Source organism: Dasypus novemcinctus, chromosome 7 (genome assembly GCF_030445035.2).
Source record: "Dasypus novemcinctus isolate mDasNov1 chromosome 7, mDasNov1.1.hap2, whole genome shotgun sequence".
NCBI lineage: Eukaryota > Metazoa > Chordata > Mammalia > Cingulata > Dasypodidae > Dasypus > Dasypus novemcinctus.
The window spans coordinates 14,076,355-14,101,484 of record NC_080679.1 but is presented as its reverse complement, the minus strand read 5'-3'; the positions used below and the strand labels follow the sequence as shown (position 1 = coordinate 14,101,484).

The following is a 25,130-nucleotide window of genomic DNA, read 5'->3' as shown; positions in this document are numbered from 1 at the left end:
GCCAGAACAAATGTATATCACTACTGCAGGGTGTTGGGAATGTGGAGAAGCATGGGAAAAAGACACCTGGAGTGACTTATGGACTGTGGTTAGTAGTAGTATTCTTGCATCTATGCAAAAGATGTACTGTGTTGATACTGAGGCAGTATGGAAAATGTGAGCCAAATGTACACTATGGATATGGCAATAATCAGATGATATTATTTTATCTGTAGCAAATGACACACCACATAGTGGTGTGTTGATGGAGGGGTGTTGTTTAGGAATTCTGCACATGTGCAGGATTGTTTCATAAGTTTACAACTTCTGTCATAAAAATATATAGTTAAAAAATAATAATAGGGTGGGTTGGGGAAAAAAACACACCAAATATAAGATAAGAACTATGATTAGTAGTAAGATTTTGACAGTGTTCTTTCATAGTTTGTAACAAACGTCTCATGACAATGCAAGGTGTTGGTGCAGAGTTGATGTATGGGACCCCCGTATGATGTTATGCACGTCTGCTTTGTAAGTTCACTTAATTGTTTATGTATGTTCATATATAAATGATATAAAGATAATAATAATAGGGTTGGTTGGGGGGAAAATGTTTAGTAGTAATATTTTGACAATGCTCTTTAATCATTAGTTAAAAAGGTTTAAAAACAATGTAAGTTATTGGTGGTAGGGTGAGATGTTACATATGTTTGTATGATGTTATATATGTTTTGTAAATTCACCACTATTATACATTTATTGTTTATGCATGTTTATGTATGAGTGATATACTTCAATAAATTTTTTTTAAAAGTGGAACTGGACAGTGGGGAATGATAAGACAGGTAATTTTTTTATTACAAAGCTTTTAGACCAATGATCATTTAATCTTGTGTACATATTACTCAGATGAAAATAGAAATTAATTAAAAATAAATAGATGAAAGGAGTGAAAGAGAGAGAGACTTAAGAGAAACAGTGGGTATGAGAAAAGAGGGTAGAACAAAACAGTCTTTCCTCTAGTTCATCAGGGTATCTGTGGACTACGCTCTGAGGTTGAGGAAATTGAGGCTGGAATGACAGAGCTAGGAAAGTTTACATCACCAAAAACAAAATAAAATATTTAACAAAACATTCTTTCATTTTCACAGCTTTATCTAAACCTGAACAGTTTGTTCAATTTTTTCTTAGGCCTGAATCTCTCTGTTCTTCCTATCTTAAGAGGGTGGTAGGAGTCAGAGCCAAGATCTGAACAGCCCAGAATAAGGCTCAGGATGAAATTACATGACACTGGTCCAAGGTAAAGACAAAAATTGTATTCCAGGCTTCTTCAATTGCTATGGTCTAAAGAGGGGTAGGTATCAGGAGATAAATTCTGCCACAGGGAAAAGTGAACATTATACTTAGTTCTAGGATAGTTATGCACCTATTTTAAAGAGTATTTGTTTCTTTAAGAATAATTATATGGAATTTCTGCTTCTGGGATGGAAAAGAGTTTCTAACAAGCATCCTCCCACCAATAACAACTGTAAACTCTGGACAAAAAAAAAAGAAAGAAACAGGACTGAAGGCACTGGAAAGTGAACAGAAGCAGGCAGGTTTTGGGGGGGAATGAAAGCATGGAAGCAGCAGCCAACACGAGGTGCACTTCATGATTTTTGAAGGTTTACTCTGAGGGCAGCCACAGCTGTGGCAGTGGCACAGGATGACTAAAACTCCAAAATTCAAATTTGCTCTTTCTTGCCAGAGGAACCTGGGAAGGAGTCCAGGATGGTGAAACCGTGGAGAGTAAGGGAGGATCCTGGGAAAGAAGAAAGCCAGAGAAGAGGACCCACAAATTCTTCATATAAATTCTGCCAAGTCTCTGAATGATTCCTGAACTACTCATTAATGAGGCAGGATGAAAACAATCAAATGAGAACCAAGCCCCCACATTCCTGAATTTGCAACTTGGTGTCACCAGTGAGATTCATTTGTTTATATTAGTTAACATTAGTTACTCCATCTACAGTCCCACCCCCTACATAAAATTATATTGTTGGAACAGTTTGAGATATGTGCTCATTCATTCAACAAATGACTCATATGTACTTACATGGAAGGCAAGGGCTAAGTGCTCTAAAGAATACAAGAATGTTTAGCATCCCTGTCCTCAGTAAGCCCAGAGCCCCATGGCAGAGAGCAGATGTGCACCAAATAGCTATCACACAAGGTGGAACTTGATTAGAAAGAGAGTCACTGTAGCAGAAAGAGCATGGACTTCAGAATCAGACAAAGCTAGTGAACATCACGGTCCACCAGGATCATAGAGTCTCAAATTTCATCTGTAAAATGGATAATAGTATCTACCTTATACAACTGTGGTGGGGATTAAATAGTTAACATTTATTAAACACTCACTGTATGCTAGACACTGTTCTAAGCAGCATATACTCACAGCTAATTTCACCCTTACAACAACTCCATTAGATTAGTGCTAACACTACCCTCATTCTACCAAGGTGGGCAGGAGAGTTTAAGCTTAAATAATTTGTTCCAGGTCACCAGGCAGTAAACAATCAGAGATTCAAATGTAAGCAGCAGAGGCCACTTGAATCTCAGCTGTTAACTGCTAAGTTATGCTGAAACTAACTTCAAAGTGCCTGGCATGTAATAGGCCCCAGCAAAAGGCAGATGCTGTCGACCTTGCTCTGGCGACTGTTGAGGCTGTTGTTAGGACCGTGAGTCAAAAGAAAGGAACAACACCTGAAGATGTACCTCCATTTTTAAAGCTAAAAAGTTGTAAGAATGCTAAATAATTGTCACATGCAAGATTTAAAAAATTAGAATTTGTGTTTACTAGTTAGGTATACCCTACCTCTTCAAGTAAAAAAAAAAAAGGAAAAAAAACCCACACCAAACAAAAAAGAAAAGCACACATTTTATTCTATTAATTTATTATAATATTTTAGTGTTTTGTTATTTATTGTTCAATCATCAGACTCAGCCTCTGACTGCCACCTGCCAGCACTAATCTGGGTATCAGATGATTCCAAAAGGGGAAGTAGAGCTAAGGGTAAAAGATGGGATCCTAGTCATTCACCAAGTTACACTGCTGCTGTTGTCCCCACTGTTAATGGGAGAAGCAAGCATTTTTTAGTTAAAAAAAAAAAAATTCTCAGAGAAAATGTGTGTATGTTTAATTTTAGTTGTCAACTTGTCTAGGTTACAGTGTCCAGTTGTTTGGTCAAACATAGCCTAATTGTCTTGTAGGGGTATTTCATAGATGAAATAAGCCTCTACAATCCACTAACTTTAAGTACAGGAGATTATCCGTAAAGTAGGTGGGCCTCATCTAATCCACCAGAGGTCTGAAGAGTGAGAACTGAGCATTCCAGGGATCAGAAGGAATTCTGCCTCAAGCCTACACCCTCCACTCCTTCCTGAGTTTCCAGACTAAGGAATTTATACTCAATACTTCAACAACACTCAATAGAATTTCCAGCCTTTGGCCTGCCCCACAGAATTCAAACTTGCCCGTCCCCATAATCACATGAGCTGATCCCTTGTAATAAATCTCCTTATATACGTGTGTGTATATATATATTCAATTCCACATACACATTCTTTTGGTTCATTTTTCTGGAGAAACATGACTGATTGACTGTGCTCTAAGAAAAAAAAAGAAAGAAAGGAATGGAGGGAGGGACAGAGAGAGGAGGAGAAGGAGAGAGAGAGAGAAAGAAAAGCTTAGGTGTTAAACGAAAATTAATCAGCTTGGAACAAACAGACAAGATTTTATTTAAACTTAGTAAGTCTTAATACCCTGTTTTGTTTCCAAAAGGTGAAACTATACACCACTTGGAGCCCAAGAGTCTCAGCTGCATGTTTCCTAAACAATGTAGAGATTTAGGGAAAATGCCAAACTTTAAAAGAATTTTTTTTTCAGGGCCTGTTAATTTTATGAGGGCATGTTGTTCATTTCTTATGTAAATACATGCAGTTTCATATGGTCCTAAGAGAATGTTTTCACCAAGCTCATATATATCAGGTACTGGAAAAAAACAATCAAATTCCAGAAATACATCATCCCTAAATCCTTCATGGGGAGCATGCCCAGTTTCTGCACAATAAACATCTGAAAGATAACTTCTATGACATGTACTGCTATTGCCTGTAAATCCCTGTAAGATGAAAACCATTACAACTGAAATCTGAGTTGGACAAAAGGATTTATAAGGCCACATTCCTTGTGGCTGTAAAATGCAGAAAAACAAAGTCATTTGGATAGACCCTTGGAGTTTCATTGCAATGGGATTTAACCTAGGGGGCCTTTGGGCCAAAGTGAAGGTTTAAAGAGCAGGCCTTCCTTACAGTCCCTTAAAGGTTATAAAACTCTTCTCTATAAACATTACTTGAAACAACAAGACGGATTTATTGACTCAGCAAGGGGCTCTTAAACTGATAAAGTCCAATCAAGGGCTTTAAAGATTACGGTCCCTTAGAGATAATAGTCAACCTGTTCCATTGACAGCAAGGAAACAAAAGCTGGAAGACATTAAATTATATGTCCCACCAAAGGTGATGTGACTAATTAATGATCATCATAAGAAGCCATTTTCTATTCTATAGGGCAGGTACTAGTATCAGTCCTATGGCCTCAAAGAAGCAACAGACCTTGTAAAACAGACATGGGTCCAGACTACAACCACGCAGTGTGACCCTAAAACCCACATTCTTAATCCCTCGTTCTACTGCCTTATGTGGCCCAGACTCACGTGTCATGGCCAGTGAGGGACAATGAACCTTCACACTTGGCCATGGGATATCTGCGATGGCTGCAGAAAAAATCCAATTTTGTACTCAAGTAGTTATAGTACTGGTAAATATGAGTCCCCTTACCTGGTGGCAATACTTGCCCTCGTAACCATAGTGTAAAAGTAACAGCTATTAATTACATGTATCAATAATCTTTTAGTAGGTATACCACTGGAAAATGCCTTTACATTCATGTTTCTGAAATGAATTGGATAAAATAATAATTTCTCAAATTAGTGCAGGAAGCCCCATATTCCCACTGTATTCTCTGATGATCATATGCCGTCTGTAAATGGTATATGTTGGGAAAAGACTTCAGCATGGATGTGAATGGTTACTCTTGCAGAACCAATAAATGAGCTTTCATTGCTGATTTAGTCACTACTGATTTCTTTTTTGTCTTTATTAATTTATGTGGTGTTCTACTTTAGATCCCCCCTGAAAAGATAAAAATTGAGATGCTGAAGTAAAGATGATGTCTGTATAATAGTACCCAAATTTTATTTATGTACATGTACTTAAGTAAACATATTTAAATACATTTATCTAAGTCTATAGTTAAATTCCAATAGGCAGTGTTCTTAAAGACATGATTAGACGTGTTGTGAATTAAAAAGCAGGGAATTAAAATTTTAAGGATCTCGAAGTTCTAAACTAAACACAAAGGCAGTATCAATGTAAAGCGTAATAAAATCAGTTTCTAATTACTTACTTTTGTCATTGTTGCTGTCAATCAATAAGATATGTGTAAGAAAACACCCATGGCACTTTTACTTTTAATTCGTATCACCCCCACAGTAACCAGAATCTGAAACCACACTTTTCAAAGATGGCTGTAGTGAGAGTTAAGTAGAAACTCAAAGAAAAGGAAGAGCCCATGCATGAAGGATAAAAATCTAGGAGCAGATGAGCAGACTCCCCCCCACACACACACACCCCAAAGGAGTGCGTAAGTGATGGTTACCGCAAAGTTGTCTGCTGGGTCTGCCTGGCTTTGAACTTCGGAAAAGGGGTTAAAAGGCAAGCAGGAGTGAACAAGGCAGGGTACTGGGAAGCAACTCACCATCTGAGGACTTGGCCCAGACCAGCTGGAAAGGATCCTTAAAGGAAATAGGGTAAAAATGAAAAGGATGGAAAAGGGCAAGACATGAACATGCCACGCGGAACACACGGTCCAGGGGAAACCCGGTCTGTACAGCTCTCTGCACTTGGAGCGCTTGTTGTAAATGGACTGCACTGTGAGCGGGGGGATAAATTTGAATTTTTTTCCAGCTATGTCCAAGCGTAAGGATTTTTGGCAGGGACATTTAGAAGTTTTAGGACCCAAGAAACTTTGCATTTAAATTCCTTGTGACTAGGGTAACAAAGAGATTCTTTTAAAATAAGCATAATGGAATGTAAACTAATACAGTAAGATGGTACAGGAAAGTGGGTGAGAACACGAGAATCAGGTTTACATTTCTAGCTACGTGATCCTGAGGCAAGTTGTTCACCTTCTGTGCCTCATTTTCCTCATCTGTTAAATGGACATAATAACGGCATCTGCATCAGAGGGTTGTTTTGAAGATCAAATGAGCTAGTAGACCTAGTGAATGAAATTCACATGTTGACTTTTATATTTAATTTATTTAACAAATATTCACTTACCTCCTGCTTACACAAATAATATCTAAAAGCTGATCCACAGGTAGAGAGCATTGGGGAAAGACGAGGGAAAAGAGATGGATAGGATACCTTCCTTGCCTGAAAGAGTAATGGAGGGAAGTAGAGAAGACAGAATCCACACAAAAATACAAAGGACTTAAGGAAAAAGAGAAGGACAAGGGTCAAGGCTGGCTCAGAACTCCAGAACATTTGTGTGGATTGGAAGCACTTTTCAAACTTGCTTTTGCAGTGTGGATGATATTAGAAGGCTCCTAGAGATACAAGGTCTATTAAAGTGTAGAATGGTCTATGTTCCTGCACCAGGACCACCCTAAGGCAGTGTGAGGGGCGGCTTTAAAGATATCGTCGACCAATTTTGTGCTCCTGCTAAGATGTAGAACATATTAATGAACCCTTCTGGGCCATTAATAATGCCCACCCCTCCTTTTTTTTTTTCCTAGAAAAACATACATGGGAAGCAGGTCACTCCCCAATGAGAGTTGGGTTTTTCTGTTTATTTTTAGGAGGTACCAGGGATCAAACCCAGGGCCTCATGCACAGGAAGCAGGCACTCAACCACTTGAGCTACATTTGCTTCCCTAAAACCCCCTTTAAACTTTCCACCTTCAAAGAAGACAAACTTCTTTACGAGTTTTCACATAAAGACCATTAATTAATTCACCTTCATCCTTCCCATTCTAGATGAACTCATTTTCTCAAGACTTTTTCTAGACACCAAGGAGGAACTGATGGCCCACTGGATGAAGGAGAAAGGCCCCAGGCAATCCCATCGACACCCAGGGCTTAAGTTACCATCTAGAGGCCAATCTTCTGTGGTTAAATCTCTGGCCCAGACTCCCCTAGCTTCCAGCTTCATCTGCTAACTGCCTAGCTGACATTTCCTCTTGAATGTCACAAGGGCACCCCAAACCCAAGACCCCCACTTTTCCTTCTCTCCACGAATAGCACAACCAACTATAAAGGTACAGAAACCACAACTTGCCACTTCACTCTCCCCCACCCTCCACAACACAGCCATCTCCAGATCCCCTCCATTTTTCCTCTGAAGTTCTCTCAAATCCATCAGCTTCTCCCCTTTTTGAATTCTGCCCCTCTGTTCCTAGCAGCCAACATACATTTCCTGGACTTCTACAATAGTCCTCCAAATCTCCCATTCCCACTTTTATCTTCCTCAAATTTATACTCCACTCTGTTCCAGAGTGAAGTCTTCAAATCCCCCTGCCTAAATTCATCAGTGGTTTAATAACCACATTAACAATAATTATTAAAAAACAATAACGATAAAGGAGCTGATATTTACTGAGTACTTAGCCGAGCATTTAATCCTTACACCAATCCAATGACAGAGGCATTGTCATCACCTGATTTTACAGATAAAGAAACTGAGGCACAGGGAAGTTAAGTCACTTGCCCACAGTACAGAGCTACTTAGTAAGCAATGGGACCAGGCTTCAGATCCACAGATTGAATTCTTCACCCTGGACCACAAAACCTGGGGACACCTCAGCCTCCCATCCCCTATGCTCCTTCTCAACCTCTTTGCCCTGACACCCTCAACTCTGCCATCCCTCATGCCCCCCGAAGGGTCTTCACATATGGGACCCTCTCCTGACCCAGCAAGGCAGATGCCTTTTTTGCCTCATCAAGGTTGTTTGCGTAAGCATCACGGTTGAAGCCCTCACAGCTTTGCTGACCATTATATTTCTAGCACCCAGCACAGGGCCTGGCATCCAAGAGGTATAACAAATATTACCGACGAGATCATTGAAGTATGAGTGAAAGGAAAATCCCTGGGGCTCAAGGGCCACCATGTATGTCACCACCTCTCTGAGCCTCCAGGGGCTCCTTTCAATTTTCTGGTAACAAAAGTAATAAGAATAAAGCATTTCTCCATTTTCAAAGCTCTTTCACAAAAACCTCTGTTGATCCTGAAAGGTCCCTATGAAGGTAGCAAAGTCATCATCACGCACATTTACAAGAAAAGGCAAGAAAGGATATGGTGGTTAGGGGGAGATACTATTAATAAATTGCTGGCAATCAACAGCTGGTGGCATCTGAAGCGAGGCCTTGATTAGAGCTCACGGTCTGTAGCTTTGGAAGCTTTGGAAGCCTGCAGAGTGCTCTAGAGGAAAGCAATGGTTGGTGCTGCCTACTCAACCATCAGCCCTTGGTGACATTTCCACGTCTTCCTGTTTAACAGAGTCAAGCTGAGGATGAAGAGTGGGGTTGCACCCAGCATGTGTCACTCCATCGCCTTGGTCCACCACTCACTGCAAGAGCTAGACAGGGTGGACAAGCATGGCCATGACCATCCTGCTCCTGCCTGAGTGAGCAGGAGCTGGGAGGCAAGAACCTGCACTTCTTCAGCTCATGCTCCATTCTCCAAAGTAGTAAAGACAAGGATGAGGCACTGCTGGTTACAGGGGCTGCCACTGGCAACCCCTAGGCACCCAGGTTACCTCCAACCTCTCAGTCAAGGGCAACTGAGGGTAATTTGATAACAGAGGTGTTTCCCTCACACTCGGGCTTTATGTCTAATCTCTGTGGAGGATGACACTCCAGTTTATGTAGCTGTCAAACATCATTTTTGTGAATCAGGAGCTTCATTCTGGTTTAAGAGAAAAACTCCAATATCATGTTATTCTTATAAAGATTTAAAGCAATCCCTTCTATAACATCCCTCTGAGTAGGAATATCAATAAAACTCTCAAAATACAAAATTGTTTCCTGAAAGACATGATTATCTCCTGCTTCTTCGGGCGAAACTACGCTTAACAGTATTTTTTTTTTTTTAACAAAAGCTGCCCTAAAGAACTGACTTGCCAGGTAACTTGCATTTTCTAACACTTTTTAAAGTTAATATAAAAACAAAAGTTAGGTAAACTTCATGTCGAATTTTTTTTATGTGAACTGGTATCAAAAACCAAATAATTTAATAAAATAAGACTTCTTAACAGGTGAAACTCCACCATTAAAGATCTCAGTTCATTATAATTATTCATTTTCAATGTATAAATAAAAACTACAGAAATTTCTACATTATGCCCAGTATTCAAATATATTTTCAAGCTATTCTAGCATAGAGTTAAAAATAAGAACCATCTTCTATTTTTGTTTTATAAATTGAACAAAATGGAAATCCTCTTGTATAGAGATTTTAAGAAATTTAAAGGACAAAGTTAATCAACTTACAATTTAAAATGGAAAATGAAAGGTATCCCTTGAGCAATAATATTTACCTTCTGGACACTGACAGGTGAATCCACTGAGATTAGAAACGCAGGTCGCTCCATTTCTGCATGGCTCTAGGATACAATAATCAATCCTGGATTGGCAAAGCTCTCCAGTATAACCTGAATAAAACAAGATACACGTTATAAAAGGGCAACCCCAAACCTCCATGAACCATGCCATGAGCTGACGGATTCCACTATGGCAGCAGCCTTACACAAAGCTCTCCCAGCCACAACTTGCTCCTACTTAGTCTCGCAGTTAGAAAGAACCATAGTACAAAAATCATTTATTTGGCTAAATTCTTCAGTGCAGAAAGACTTTCCTATTCAGTATTCGGTCCACATTTTCTTCTGAAATGCTAGTCACTACTCTGGGATGCTGAGACTGAAACCATTGTCCCTCCTAAGAGTTTCCCCCTGGCCTTGAACAACATGGAATTTACAAAGTTCTCCTAGGCGTGCCTGAGATGACGGCTGTATTCCCTGGGTCATCACAAATACCTATAAAAAAAGCGATCAGGTACTAAAAGTTTTTAATTTTATAATTTATAAATACTTGAGAGCTAGAAGAACCCTTCTGTATTGAAGTTTCCTACCCCTTTAACATAAAGAGATGGAGGCACATCCATGGTAAGCACATTAATATATTAATCTTACTTAAGTCACAAATCCGACTCAGTAATTCTCCAAGAGGCAAGCCTGCTATGATGATTTTACTTCCTAATAATATAACCAAACAAACGTTAGGAGGAAATAGGATTTAAATCTATTGGAACACCTGTGTAGCCAAGGAATTTTAAATAAACTCCAATTTTTTAAATTAATCTGAAAACAAAGCTCTCCAGGGAGACAAGCTTAGAAAACAACATGCTAATAAGTTTTTCATTTTAAGTTGGGAAATTGTTACTAACACAAAGGAAAATTTGGAAAATATAAGATGCAAAAATAGAAGTTATCCTTAGCTATGCTATTTGAGTGATAATACTATTAATACTTTGGAGATAATTCCTATCAGAAGTTTATATGCACAGATATTTACAATACAACTATACTCATACTGTACATTTTTTATCTTTCTAGGATGGTGGTAAGTACGTAAAAACTTTTCCTTCTGAGTTGTTAGTTTTGAAGAACTGTCATTTACATTTGAATCTGAGATTGGCAAAACTAAGTCAACAATATTAGAGATTGATAAAGTTTGCCTAAGCTTCAAATTAATATAAATTACAGAATGAAAATGTTGAGGCATTTGTTTGAAGTCCTACTCTTTATTACGTGCTTTTTTTTTTTAAGATTTTTTTTTTCTCTCCCCTTCCCTGCACTGCCCCCCCACCCCAGTTATCTGCTCTCAATGTCCATTCGCTGTGTGTTCTTCTGTGTCCGCCTGTATTCTTGTCAGTGGCACCTGGAATTTGTGTCTCTCTCGGTTGCATCATCTTGCTGCGTCAGCTCTCCATATGTGTGGCACCATTCCTGGACAGGCTGCACTTTTCTCCCACTGTGCGGCTTTCCTTACAGGGCACACTCCTTGTGCGTGAGGCTCGCCTAGCAGGGGACACCCATGCATGGCACGGCACTCCTTGCATGCATCAGCACTGTGCGTGGGCCAGCTCATCACATGGGTCAGGAGGCCCTGGGTTTGAACCTTGGACCTCCCATGTGGTAGGCAGACGCCCTATCTGTTGGGCCAAATCTGCTTCCCCTACCATGTGCTTTTAAACAGTATAGGGAAGCAGACTTGGCCCAATCAATAGGGCGTCCGTGTACCACATGGGAGGTCCGTGGTTCAAACCCAGGGCCTCCTTGATCTGTGTGGAGCTGGCCCATGCATAGTGCTGATGCGCACAAGGAGTGCCGTGCCATGCAGGGGTGTCTCCAGAATAGGGGAGCCCCACAGGCAAGGAGTGCGCCCCATAAGGAGAACCGCCCAGCACAAAAGAAAGTGCAGTCTGCCCAAGAATGGCACCACACACACGGAGAGCTGACACAACAAGATGACGCAACAAAAAGAAACACAGATTCTTGGTGCTGCTGATAAGGATAGAAGCGGTCATAGAAGAATACACAGCAAATGGACACAGAGAGCAGACAACTGGGGGGAAGGGAAGGGGAGAGAAATAAATTAAAAAATAAAATAAAATAAAATATCTTAAAAAATAAATAAATAAACAGCATAAGAAATTTCAGCTAATGTGTATATGAAATGATGAGTAAGACATGAATGTAAACGAATAATCCAAACACCAGGGACAAAAAGCTATTTCAAAATCTCAGAGCAGAACATTTTAGTAGTATCATAATATGTTAAGATTATATTTTCAAATGAATGCTCTAAATTCAAAATGAGATAGAGTGAATTGTTTGTAAATGCAGCTGCTATGAATGACTGGCTAAAAATAATGGCTAATTCTCATTACAGAGCACATTTTTCTACTATACATTATTTCATCATCACTGCAACTATATAAGGTCAGTATTACTCAAGTCATTCCCACTTTAGAGATGAAGAAACTGAAGATTAATAGGCTTAAGTAGGGAAACGGACATGGCTCAAGCATTTGGGCTTCTGTCTACCACATGGGAAAACGCAAGTTAGAGCCCCAGGGTTTCTTGATAAAGGAATGCCCATGTGACAAGTGACACAGCAAGATGATGATGCAACCAGAGAGGGGAAAGTCAAGGCAAGAGGCAAAAGAAACCAGGAACTGAGGTGGCGCAAGCAACAGGGAAACTCTCTTCTACATCAGGTGTTCTCAGGATTGAATTCCAGTGAAGCGTAGAGGAGAAAACAAGGAGAGAAGGCAAAAAGAAACACACACAGAAGATCATACACCAAATGGACACAGACAGCAAACAGCAGGGTTGGGGGAGAGGGAGAAAAAATAAAAGGCTTAAGTAATTTGCACAGTTACACAACTAGGGAATTGCCTGCTGATCTGGAACACAGGCAGTTAAGTGTGTGCCAATGGCCTTAAATACTATATTATACCAGAAGCAATATGTATCACCATCGTCAATCTTAAGTGCTGCTACGTGTTTCAATGCTGTATACAAATTTAGTGAGCTTTCGATCTAAAAGGCTAAATCACCTTTTTAGTGCATGGGGTATTCATTTGTCCTAACAGTTTGAGGGTACCCCTGGCATTTAGTGGGAAGAGATGCCAAAGTCTTGAATTTTCTGAAATGATCCAAAATAACAGAGAGTTGTCTCACTCAAAATGCCAACAGTTCCCTCCAATGGTTGGGGATCAATCATTGCATCAATCTGATTTTAGAGGATTTATATTAAAGATTTTAAAATGTGGGAACTTGGAACTACGGAGAAAAATTGGCTAGACCTGTAAAGTGCAAGTCCATTGACATGTCTCTGGATTGAGGGTTACTGGAGATTGGAAACAAGCCTGGAGGAAGGTAGGGAGGAATGGGAAGGAAGAGATACAAGGGCAGGGCTAGCATTTGGGGATTACTGAGCATCTTTGGCTGCATGTGCCTGGCTGTTCAGCTCCAGGCACTAACCACCTCAGGCCTTGATGCTGGTCCACACCATACTGGTCAGAGTTAAGCAGGTATCATTGTTGGTCTCAAGTGAGCTACTAGCTGGAAGTTCTACAAGTACCACACTGATGGCTCTTCTCCCACTGGCAGACTTAGGCCAGCTGAGGGACAGAAACCACATGTCCTATTGCTGACTCAGGGGGCTCTTAAATGCCAGCTCTTGGACCCTCCCAAACCAGTGACTTGTCAGGCAAATCATCGATACTTATACAAACGTGATCCGCTGACCTGGCTAAGACATATATGGTTCACCCTCCCTGTGTCTCCTTTTGTTAAATTGAATCTCATAGCCAAGGAATCAAAACTATATGAGTTATTGACAGGAATTTAAATTTAAAAGACCCTTACAGTGTTGCCTGGGTTCTTAGTTTTTCCCTCTCTGCTAAAGGTTAGTCTCTTCTCTGGGAAATAAAGTCCCCACACAGACGGTGAACACTCTTTCCTTATCTTACTAGACTGACAGCAGACACCTGGAGGCCTTCCAGAAGATGTGTGAGCAAGATAGTGATAGCATCGACACTGCAGACAGGAAAGCGAATGCTATGGCAGCCTTCCTGTGTCGTTATCAGTGAATGTGGTTTAGCACGTTCACACATACACACACACACAACACACAAATGGGTATTTTGGTCATAAACATCTATGCCATAAGTGCCCGGGGGGGAAGTTGGCAAGGCCCAGTGGAAAGTCCATGTGATGGCATGGAAGTATGAAGAAAAGGCACAAATGCCATCTATGCTTTCCAAAAAATGCACAGCAGGCAAACTTCCTTCATTCCAGTTCTCAAATGACAAGTCTACAATTAACTACAGAGGCAAATGTTAGTCATTGTCCAAGTTCTCATCCTTCTAGCTAGTGCGATGGCTCCTCCTTAGAGCCAAATCTTAAGTATTCATGGACCACCTTCCAAATCCTGGTCGCAACCACGTGACACCTTTCAGATTGTCCATCTCACTGCCAACTGTTTAGTGCTGAGCACCACTGCCTCTCACCGGGAGACACGCGACAGCCTCCCAGCTCGTCTCTTTACTGCCACACTTGCTTTCTTACAATCCATTCTCCACAGGGGAGTAGCCAGAGAGATCTTTTTAAAACATAATTTACATTCTATTACTCCTATACTGAAAACTTTCTGGTGTCTTCCCAAAAGGCTTGGAATAAAACCCACTTTATGCAACAGCTAAAAGGCCCAACACAATCCAGCCCCTGCACCCTCATCTTCTCCCATCTCCCCAGTGACCGTCAGCCACTCTGGCCCTTGTTCTCTCCCTAAACTTGCCAAGCTCCTTCTCACAGCCTGTAGCATCATTTTCGCAGCTGGCCTCTGGGCTAGATAAAGACACCAGAGGGATGCAAGGTCCAACAGAATCAGGTATAGCCCTGCCCTACAAAGAAAACTATGGCACATAATTTAAATCATCATGAAGTAGAAAAATTACTGGAGAATGTTAGCAACGCATTTGAGGAGGGGGGGCTCATGGAGGTGCAGTGAAATTTCATCTGTAAAATCAGGAAATACAGATAGAAGAGGTTAGAAAAGAATTACATAAGATGGGGAAAACCTAATGGAATGGCATTCAAGCCATTACGAGGCCATGAAAATGTGAGAGTGAAGAAAAGAGAGAAGGGAAAAAAAAAGCAAAACCCCATGAAGCGGGGGAGGAAGTTAGCAACAACCATAGTGAGGGTTACAAATAAAATCACAACAATTAGCAATGATGGTTCCGGAATCCAGGGGCTGTGCGTTGTGAACTCAACCCCATTGGGAGAGCATGGAGCTGGAGTCTCCTGTTGTTGGAGAACAATAAAAAGGAGGCAGGAGGCAGATGGCAGGTGTTCCTCACTGAGAGGAGGAAAATTGCCCCAGATGTCCAGGTCTTGTGAGCCAGTCAAAAACCCCTCTCCTACAAACAGCTTCAGCCCTCCAAGCGCCAACTCCAATTCATTTGGGTCAAAAACGACAATTAGCTCTGGACGATAAAGCTCACCCCTTAGTGTGAGTCGTTTAACCCTGCAAAGCGACAAACCAAATAAAGAGATGGTGATGGGATGGCCTAGATCAAGCCAGCGTGTGTTTGGTTTAAGATTATCTGTGCGTGTTGGTATGTAAAGGGTGTGTAATGATAGAGAAAATGTGGCGCATGAGAGAATATGTCAGACTTATGATTCCAATTAAAATGTTTGGTTGAATAATTGAATTTTGATTTACGAATTTAAGTTACAAGAGGAGGCTACATCAGTACACGTTGGGATGTTTCACAGAGCTTGAGAACCACTATGATTTATAAGTTTAATTCTTGCAAGGAAACAAATGCAAAAAAAATAATCTGAGTTAGTTTTCCCTATGCACACAGTCACTCTAGGATATCAAAAAACTAGCCCCCTCCCCACTGGATGCCCCTGGGCACTCGGCACTGCCCATGGCCTCTACTTTGCCAGTCCATGGCTGCCTCCTTCCCACTAGTTGAGTCTCCAGCTCAGAGAACCTGCTCAGACCTCAGGCCCCTTGTCCCCTTTTCATTCTGCAGCTGAGAGCTTACCTTTACTCCATGCTCATTTTATAAGTCAGAATCCTTAGGAATATTTATAACCTGCAGCAAATTAAAGACGATTTAAAAAATAAATTATTTGACTCTAAAATCTTCAAGTTACTGAGGAATTCATAATTGCAATGTTCGACAAATAAGTAAAATAATTGGTTCAAAAATAGGTGACAAATACTGATTTCTCTTTTTAAGGAATCATACAATTTTATTCTTTGGAGAACATTCTAGTATAACAAAGAAGATGAAAGAAAGGTTGTACCTCGGGTTGTATATAAGTAATAAGGATGCCTTTCCATGACATGTTAAGATTGGAAATGCTCTAAACTGAGACTTAGTGCTTTTGAAATAGTCTGACCACAAGAAATGACATTAGAGGGAATACAGGGCATGTGATAATAAGGAAAGCATGGCAGAAAGTAAATTCAAAAATGGGACAAAAAATGATCAGACACTCTTAAGGGAAATGCATAGAACTACAAATCCATTCAGTGAGTACATTAACAGTTTACATTTAGTCTAATGTAGACATAGAATATTTAATTTCATATTAATTTTATACTTAAATAAAACATAATTTAAAATTTATTAGTGTATGAAAATGAAATATGTCTAATATTCCCCAAGAATGACAGAATGACTTGGAGGGAAAAAAAATCCTGTCATGGTGGTGCATTTTTGTTGCCACACACACAAAAAAAACTCCCACCCCCTCCCCCAAATCACTCTCTACACTGCCTGTGACTTTCAAATGAAGGAAAACCTTCTGGAGGTCAGTGCCAAGTTACATGCAACACAGTGAAGTTGGCGAAATGAGTCAGTTTATCAAAAAGGAAGGCAACCAATCAGTGTTTTTTTAAACATTCTCCTTCCCTGCACAACTGTTTTTGTGTATGATGTTTACTTTGTGACTCTTCTACTGAAATAAAAATGCTCCTCTGTGTTGCTTTGACTCTGTGAGGCAGAAAATAATTGTTTCTTTGGAGAGCTGTCCTGAAGCTGCCAAGGTGGAAATTGTGTTGAGAGCTATTTTTAACGCTCCTGTTTTTTAACAGCCTGGCCTGTGCAGTGAAGTGAAGCTTCTGGATTTGGACTGAAAGCCTGATGCCAGCAAGAGAGCCCACCAGTCTCAACTGACACCCTCAGGGGATCTGAGCAGCCGGTGCCAGGGCCTCAGCCGCTACTGTGGAGACGGAGTGCCTAATATTAGCACATCGACACAAGAAATAAATAGCAAGACTCTGCATGCCATCAAGACATTCAGTCTCAGAGCATCCAATTTCAAAGTCGGAAGGCAGAAATTATTTACCAGGGAAGAAAATGAATAAGATCTGCTGGCAGGAGGAAAACAAACGCATCCGAACAAACGTAAGCATGATTTAAAGACCAGAGGCAAAGAAAGGAAGATATGAGGTCCATCTGTGACAAGCAATCAATAAAATATAATTTAAAAAGGGAATCTGCAACAAAGACCAAATCATGAAAGAAAGCTCGCATTCCGCAGAATTAGAAAAACTAATCTCAAGATAACAAACCAAAATAACCACCAGCAGACAGGCAAGAAGCACAGCGGGAAGGACATTGGATGGTAGCGTCACTGAAATGAGCAGCTGAGTAACCTCCTTATGGCATTGACTTTGACCTTCCTTCATGGGTGAAATAGGGAGGATGATGACCCTGCCTCCTGGGCAGCAGTAGTGAATGAGATCAATTCCAGCCAGCAGAGGCCTTTTCTGTTGTGTGTGCACAGTTGAATGCACAGCAGCTTGCACTATGCCTGGCACAGAAGAAGTGGCCCGGTATTCTTTGAAGGGATGAACAATGTATGGATTTTAAAATTGCAAAGCTATGTGATGACATCGTTTGAGCACTCAGTTTTTAACAGTTCAGATCCGAGTTTCCCAAAAGTGTGGTTCCCAGAACGCAGCAGCAGCAGCAGCGCCTGGCAACGTGTTAGAAATGCAAATACCCAGACCCCGGCCCAGACCTCCTGAAGCAGATACTGTGGGGTGGGGCCCAGCAATCTGCATTTCCAGAATCCCTCCAGGTGACTCTGATGCCCATTGAGAGACACTGGTGCAGGAAAATACCAGCAACCAGTTCTTTAATATCAAATATGAATGCTATTCATTGAAGAACGAAGCCCTAGGACTGAGCCAGAGACGCTACGAGTTCTTATTATATAGTAAACATTTGATTGCAAAAGCCCCATGCATTGCCATTTTTTAAGGCAAGAATCCCTTTCATTCTATTTCCCTGTCTTCCAAATAAGAGATTGCAATATTGATATTGGTCAGATTTACATATAATACCAATATCTTTAAATCTGTTGATTACAGGAGAAAGATCTCAAGGAAAATTTCCTTTTATTAATGACTCCCCTTGAGAAGTTGAAATCAAAAGGGAAAAAACATTTAATTAAGAATTTATGAAATGGTCCGGGCAATTTAAGGGATTGAATTAAAGACATTCTTCAGTTGAATTCCAAGTTCACCATAGAGGCAGCACTCACTCATTCTTTCGAAAAGTGTTTTTTCTTTTTGGTGAGTGATCATTCACAACTGGGAAATCTAAAAGAAGTCTGGAAAACAGCTCCTGCCTACAGGACCCTTGAACTCCAGATGAGATGAGGCATGGTGGGAGCAGAAGTATGGAAATGGCTCTAAGTCTGCCACAGTCAGATGGCGGTGACAAGGCTGGACTGAGGGAAGTGGGGGCAGTAAGGCTGGCCTGGGCCAGACGCTGGGGTCAGCAGTGTAGCCCCTGTGAAGGTTTCTGAGAAGAGGACAGGCAAGGGAAGCATGCTGCAGATTGCTCCCTTCCTGGTCCCATTCACTTCACTTTGGGGCTTGAAATGGTCTAGACAAAAGGGAAGGAGCGCCTAAGGGACAAAGCCTTTGGAGAAAGAATGAAGAGAAGGATGGCTCTAATCCTGCTCATTCCTCTTTCTCTTACTAGTATTTCGAAGCTACAAATAAGTGCCCTTTAGGGATCACCTACTCTGTGCCAGTGTGTTAGTATGTAGGTTTAGCTGTCTAGGTGCATACACGTACATGCATGTGTATGCAAGTGTGCATGTGCTCTCTTTTACTCTTGCAAGGTCAATACCATCATTCCCATTTCATGGATGAGAAAACATGGGCTCAGAGTGGCTGAGTAAGAGTTGGTGAGTGGCTCAGCCTAGAATTATGCAGGATCACAGAGGCCAGATCCCATGCTCATTCCTTCATTCATGAACCTGGTTTGAAAAGACTGTGAAGGTCAAGAGAAATTGGGCCAGGGGTGGCCCCCTCAGTCACAGCTCTCCTTGGGGTCTCAGCAGAGAAGCCAGGAGACTCTAGGGCACAAATGGTCCACATTGCTCACTGGAGAGGAAGACCACAGAAGGAGCTGCAGCCAACTATGGCCAGAGAGGAGGAGAATTCCCTTGCAGGGGCTAGCGGTAGGGCTCCGCGTAGGCCTTCAACCTTTTGGCCTCACAACGACAATAACAGCAGCTGACATTCATTGAGTGCTTACTATGTGCTGGGTGCCTTTCTAAGCTCCCCGTAGGTGTCATTTAATTTAACCTGCACCACCACTATTGGATTGTGGGCACTAGACACCATCACCTCCCCCATCTGACCCATAGAAGAGGCCCAGTGAGAGGAAGGAACTTCCCCAAGTCACACAGAAATGAATAGTGGAAGCAGGCTCTGCCCTCGGCCCCCTGTCTGAGGTCTCAGCCCAGCTCAGCCATGCCCTCCAGCATGCAGGCAGTTGGGAGCCAGGCCACACAGCCACGGGAGGGGACAGAGGCTTACTGCAGCCAAGCAGGCAGCAGACCACAAGGGCTGGAATTAGGGCAGTGAGGATGAAAAGGAAGAGAAGGGGCAGGTGGGAGATCTTTTGAACAAAGCAAACTTGGGGACTACCCAGAAAAGATGATTGAGATGAGGGAGATGACTGGAAGGGCCCAGCTTCTAGCCAGTGGCGAGGCAAGGAGAGCACACCTAGCAGACACAGGAGACTTGGAGAAAAGAGCCAGGCGTGAGGGCACATGTGTGGTACTAGAAGGAGGACGGCTGGCAAGTCTGGTTTGGAATCCAAGGAGTAGGAGATGTTAGCAAACAGGGCAGTCAGTGGCCAGGTTCAAGAAAAGAGCTGGCACTGCCGGGCGGGAGTCATATGCTAACAGGGGTCAGCTCATAAGGAGTGATTCTCCAAAGGCAGAGGAAAGCACCTGAAGAGAAGGTTCCAGAGGGGGAAGGCGACAGGACAGAAGAGGGAGGAAGGGGCTTGCAGAGCTCTCCAGAGGGAGGGGGGTGTCTCCAGAGAGAAGAGGTAACCAACAAAGACAGGAGGGCGGCTAAGAGAATGCCCTGGAAATTAGGGAGTGAGAGGGGGAGCAGCAATGGCCTTGGAGATGCTGCTTCATGATATAAAAGAGAAAGGAAGTCAGAGCAGTGGGAGTGGGTAAGAAACTGTGAATTGGATATAGATCAATGTGTGGTCTTGATGACGAAAAAGAGGGAGATGAGGAGAAAGAGAGGAGCTTTGAAACTCTGAACTAACCCACTTTTAAAAAGCAATTCATGATCTGCCAATGCACTCACTTCTTGAGTTGAGTAAGGGTTGGTCCAAGAAACCAAAGTAAATGTTAACTGAGGGTTTGTTTCCAGGAGGAAATTGTCCTATTACTAGTAGACAACACAAAGGCACCTTGAGTCTTCATCAACACTCAGTATTTAAAATAGTAAGGCTGGGATGAGAACACACAGTCTATGTTCTCCTTGACTCTGAAATGATGAGTTTTTAAATATAGGCTGAAATCACCAATTAGTAGGAACAATGAAGTACTTTGAAGTTGGAAAACGTTCTGTATAATGCTAATAGTATTTTGGCAATGGTGATTTTGAACATGTATCACAGCTATTCTTCCCAAGTTAAAAAAAGAAAGAGCTTCTTTGAAGATAAATTATATTCTTGAAATTGGAAAGCTTTTATAAAATAAATACTAATTAAAGAAGTTCAATTTCAACTCTGTCACACTTCAAATGTTTACTATGTCCCAAGCACAGGATTTGGCACTGAATGGGGATAGCAAAATAAATGTAAATATAACAGACCCTGCCCTGACACCAGCTATAATCTGGAGTAGAAAGCAAATAGCAAACATGTACGATGAAGAAAATTCCAGGGAGACAGAGCAGAGGGAAGAGAGGGAAGGGGAATGAGCTCCTACTGTATACCTGCATGCCTCCTACAGAATTTTATCTCATTCTATTCATCCATTCATTCAACAAATCTTCATTGAGTGAGATGAACTTCCAGCATAACATGAGGAACTCTACTGATCTATTCCCAAGTAAATTGGTGAAAAAAATTTTTTAAAACCCACAAATAACCATTTAAAGCCTCTGGAAACAGTCTTAAAGGCAAACAGCAAATGAAAAACCAGCTATTCCAAAAAACATTTGGTAAGAGACTTAGAGTCTGTTGTGTTGGATCAAGACTGCTCTCTCTCAGCTCAGCAAGGCAGAGACTCCACTCCATGCACAGCTCCCTCACCCTCCAGCTCAAAGGGCTTTCTTCCCAAGAGAAGCAGGAAATTGATACTTCTCATCCTACCCCAGCTACCTGTTGCTGAGGTTAAATTCCAGGCAAGTGCAGTTGAGAGGTGGGAGCCCAGCCCTGACTCATGCTAAGGAGGCTCCATCTTGGTTGTGGCATGCTGGGATGCTGAGCATAGCCTAGCCCCTGGCTCCTGAGGTGGTAGCTCCACACCTGGAGAGGCAAGGCGAGAAGAACTCAGGCTCCAGAGCCCTCCAAGGAGAATTCAGCTCCTAGAGGGAAATATCATTCACAGAAAAGACTGCCATTGTCCCAGCTCCCAGCTCCAGAGCACTGACTCACAGATTTTGTCCAGGAAGAACAACAGGCCATAAAACAGATAGCACCTAAACTCTTCCCAAAGGAATTGACTTCATTTGCATCAGAGCATGAAGAAGTTTAAATCAAAGAGGACTCTCAAAAACAATGAGGTTGTGGCAAAAGGAATTGGGAACAGATTCCTGGATCTAATGAAGATACAGCCTATCTGTAGTCATAAGCCAACTAGATTGCAAAAGAAAACTGGGGAACAAGACAGCTGGGAGGAGCCTTCCTGGGATCAGAACAAATATCAAATACTGACCTCGAAAGCTGTTTCCTCAGGAGCAGCTTCATCTGTAAAGTGATATATGTCCCAGGGCATGGTTGTAAACAACAAAACAATAAACCAGCAATTAGTGGAGGTTAATAGCTAAGTGTGGACAGTGAAAGAGCAGAAGAAAATTCTAGCAGCATCACTGTCATCTCAGCATGACTGTGGGGATACCCAAAGCTGTACCTCCCTAAGGAGCAATCTTTGACACTTAATGTTGTGGAGGCATGGAAGAGTGAAACAAAGAAAGAAGTAAGAATAACAAGGCTGGGAGAAGGGGAGAGGAGATGCAACCCAGTACAATCTATTATCTAAAATGTTCAGTTTCCACCAAAAACTTAGAAGTTATGAAAAGAAACAAGAAAGTATGAGCTATACATTGAGAAAAAAGCTTGCAATAGAAATGGCCCTTGAGAGAAACAAAATGTTGGATTTATTATAAAAGGGTTTCAAAGTAGCCATTATAAATATATTCTTTTTTTTTTTTAAAGAGTTATTTATTTATTTAATTTCCCCCCCTCCCCTGGTTGTCTGTTCTTGGTGTCTATTTGCTGCATCTTGTTTCTTTGTCTGCTTTTGTTTCTTTTGTCCACTTCTGTTGTCGTCAGCGGCACAGGAAGTGTGGGTGGCGCCATTCCTGGGCAGGCTGCACTTTCTTTTCACGCTGGGCGGCTTTCCTCACGGGCGCACTCTTTGCGCGTGGGGGCTCCCCCACGCGGGGGACACCCTTGCGTGGCACGGCACTCCTTGCGCGCATCAGCACTGCGCATGGCCAGCTCCACACGGGTCAAGGAGGCCCGGGGTTTGAACCGCGGACCTCCCATATGGTAGACGGACGCCCTAACCACTGGGCCAAAGTCCGTTTCCCATATAAATATATTCTAAAAGCAAAAGAAGAGCTTGATCAAAGAAGTAAGGCGTGATGCATCAAAAAGAGAATATCAGTGAAGAGGTACAAATGTTAAAAGTCAAATTAAAATTCTGAAGTTGAAAAGTACAATAACTGATTAAAAAAATATTCACCTGAGGAACTCAACACTAAATTTGAACTGGCAGAAGAAAGAATTAGTGAATTTGAAGATAAACAGATAAACTTTATGCAAACCAAGAACAAAAAGAAAAAAGAATGATAAAAATAAGCAAAACTTTAGAGAAATGTGGGACCTCTTTAAGCATAAGAATATATGTGTAATTGAAGTACCAGAAGGAGAGGACAATGAGAAAGGAAAGAGAAGGAAAAAATGTTCAAAGAAAAAAATGGCAGAAAACTTTCCAAATATTTTGAGGAAAAAAAATAACCTAAACATCATAGTAAAAATGTTGAAAGTCAAAGATAAGAAAATCTTAAAAGTAGCAAGAGAAAAACAATGTGTCACTTATAAGGAAATCCCAATAAGTTTTAACAAACTGATTTCTCAGTAGAAACAATTGGGCCCAGAAGGCAGTGAGATAATATATTTTAAGTGCTGAAAGAAAAAAATTATCAATCAAGAGACAAATGTAGCAGAGGCATTATGCAAAACTGAAGGCTAAATAAATATTGTCCCAGATAAAGAAAAAAATGAGAGAATCCACTTCTAACAGACCCACCTTACAAGAAATACTAAAGTAAGTTCTTCAGTCTAAAAGCATGTGACCCCAGACAGTAATTCAAATCCACATGAACAACCCAAAGCAATTTGAAAATTCAATGCAATACTAATCAAAATTGCAACAGTCTTCTTTGCAGAGATGGAAAATCTAATCATCCAAATCATATGGAAGGGTAAGGGGCCCAGAATAGGCAAAAGCATCTTGAAAAAGAAGAAAGTTGGAGGAATCACACTTCCCGATCTTAAAACTTATTACAAAGCCCTAGTAATCAAAGCAGCATGGTACCAGCACAAGGACAGACATATGGACCAATGGAATTAAATTGAGAGTTCTGAAATAAACCCTCACATTTGTGGCCAACTGATTTTTGACAAAAGTGTCAAGTCAACTCAATGGGGAAGTAATAGTCTCTTCAACAAATGGTGCTGGAATAACTAGATGTCCATGTGCAGATGAATGAAGGTTGATCCCTACCTCATACCAAAATAAAAGATCAATTCAAAATAGATCAAAGACCTGACTATAAGAACCAGAACAATAAAGCTCCTAGAGGAAAACATAGGGTAGTATTTCAGGATCTTGAGTTAGGAAATGGTTTCTTAGATGTTACACCCAAAGCGCAAGCAACAACAACAAAAGATAAATGATACCTGATCAAAAATAAAAAACTTTTATGCAGAGAACTTTGTTATGAAAATAAGAAGACAACCTACTCAATGGGAGAAAATATTTGGAAACGACTTATCCAATAAGGGTTTAATATCCAGAGTTATGTAAAGAAATCCCACAACTCAACAATAAAAGATTTAAAAAATTTTTCTAAATGGACGCAAGACTTGAATAAATATTTCCCCAAAGAAGTATACAAATCGCCCAAAATCACATAAAAAGATATTTTAGCTATTAGGGAAATGTATATCAAAACCACAGTAAGATAACATTTCACACCGACTGGATGGCTATTCTATTATTTTTTTAAAAACAAACAGAAAATTACAAGTGTTAGAAAGTGGAGAATAGGAACACTCATTCATTGTTGGTGGCAATGTACAACAGCACAGCCACTATAGAAGACAATTTGGTGGTTCTTTAGAGAGTTAAGTATAGAGTTACCATATAACCCAATAATCAATGTGCTGGAGGTGCAGTTAATGTTGGGGTTTAAGATATATTTAGGGGATTTGAATCTCTGGACTGACAATGTGATAGCCAGGTCCTGAGCCTCAACAGACTCCAGCACCTACAATCTGATTTATTGGACTTACCACACTCAGCTAAGATGGAGTTGAAGAAGGACAACCACCACACCATGGAGCCTAGAGTGATTACAACTGAAAGTGGGAGGATTGCATCCAGCATCCATGTGGAATCTGAGCCTCCTCTTGACATAGAGGTGCAATGGACACAATCAATCCAATGTCCACATAGAAGAGGTGGCATTGGATTGGGAAAAGTGGACATGGTGGCTGATGGGTATGGGGAAAGGCAGGAAGAGATGAGAGGTGGAGGCGTCTTTGGGACATGGAGCTGCCCTGGATGGTGCTTCAGAGGCAATCACCGGACACTGTAAATCCTCACAGG

At 41.2% G+C, this 25,130-nt stretch overlaps 1 protein-coding gene across 1 annotated transcript in view; it reads right to left on the bottom strand.

Moving 5' to 3' along the window:
- Positions 1-25,130, bottom strand: part of DNER (delta/notch like EGF repeat containing) — a 379,425-nt gene that overhangs the window by 98,222 nt on the left and 256,073 nt on the right. The window contains exon 7 of the mRNA XM_058299983.1: positions 9,681-9,794. Within this exon, the coding sequence (XP_058155966.1) occupies positions 9,681-9,794 (114 nt within the window). The remainder of the gene's footprint in view (positions 1-9,680; positions 9,795-25,130) is intronic.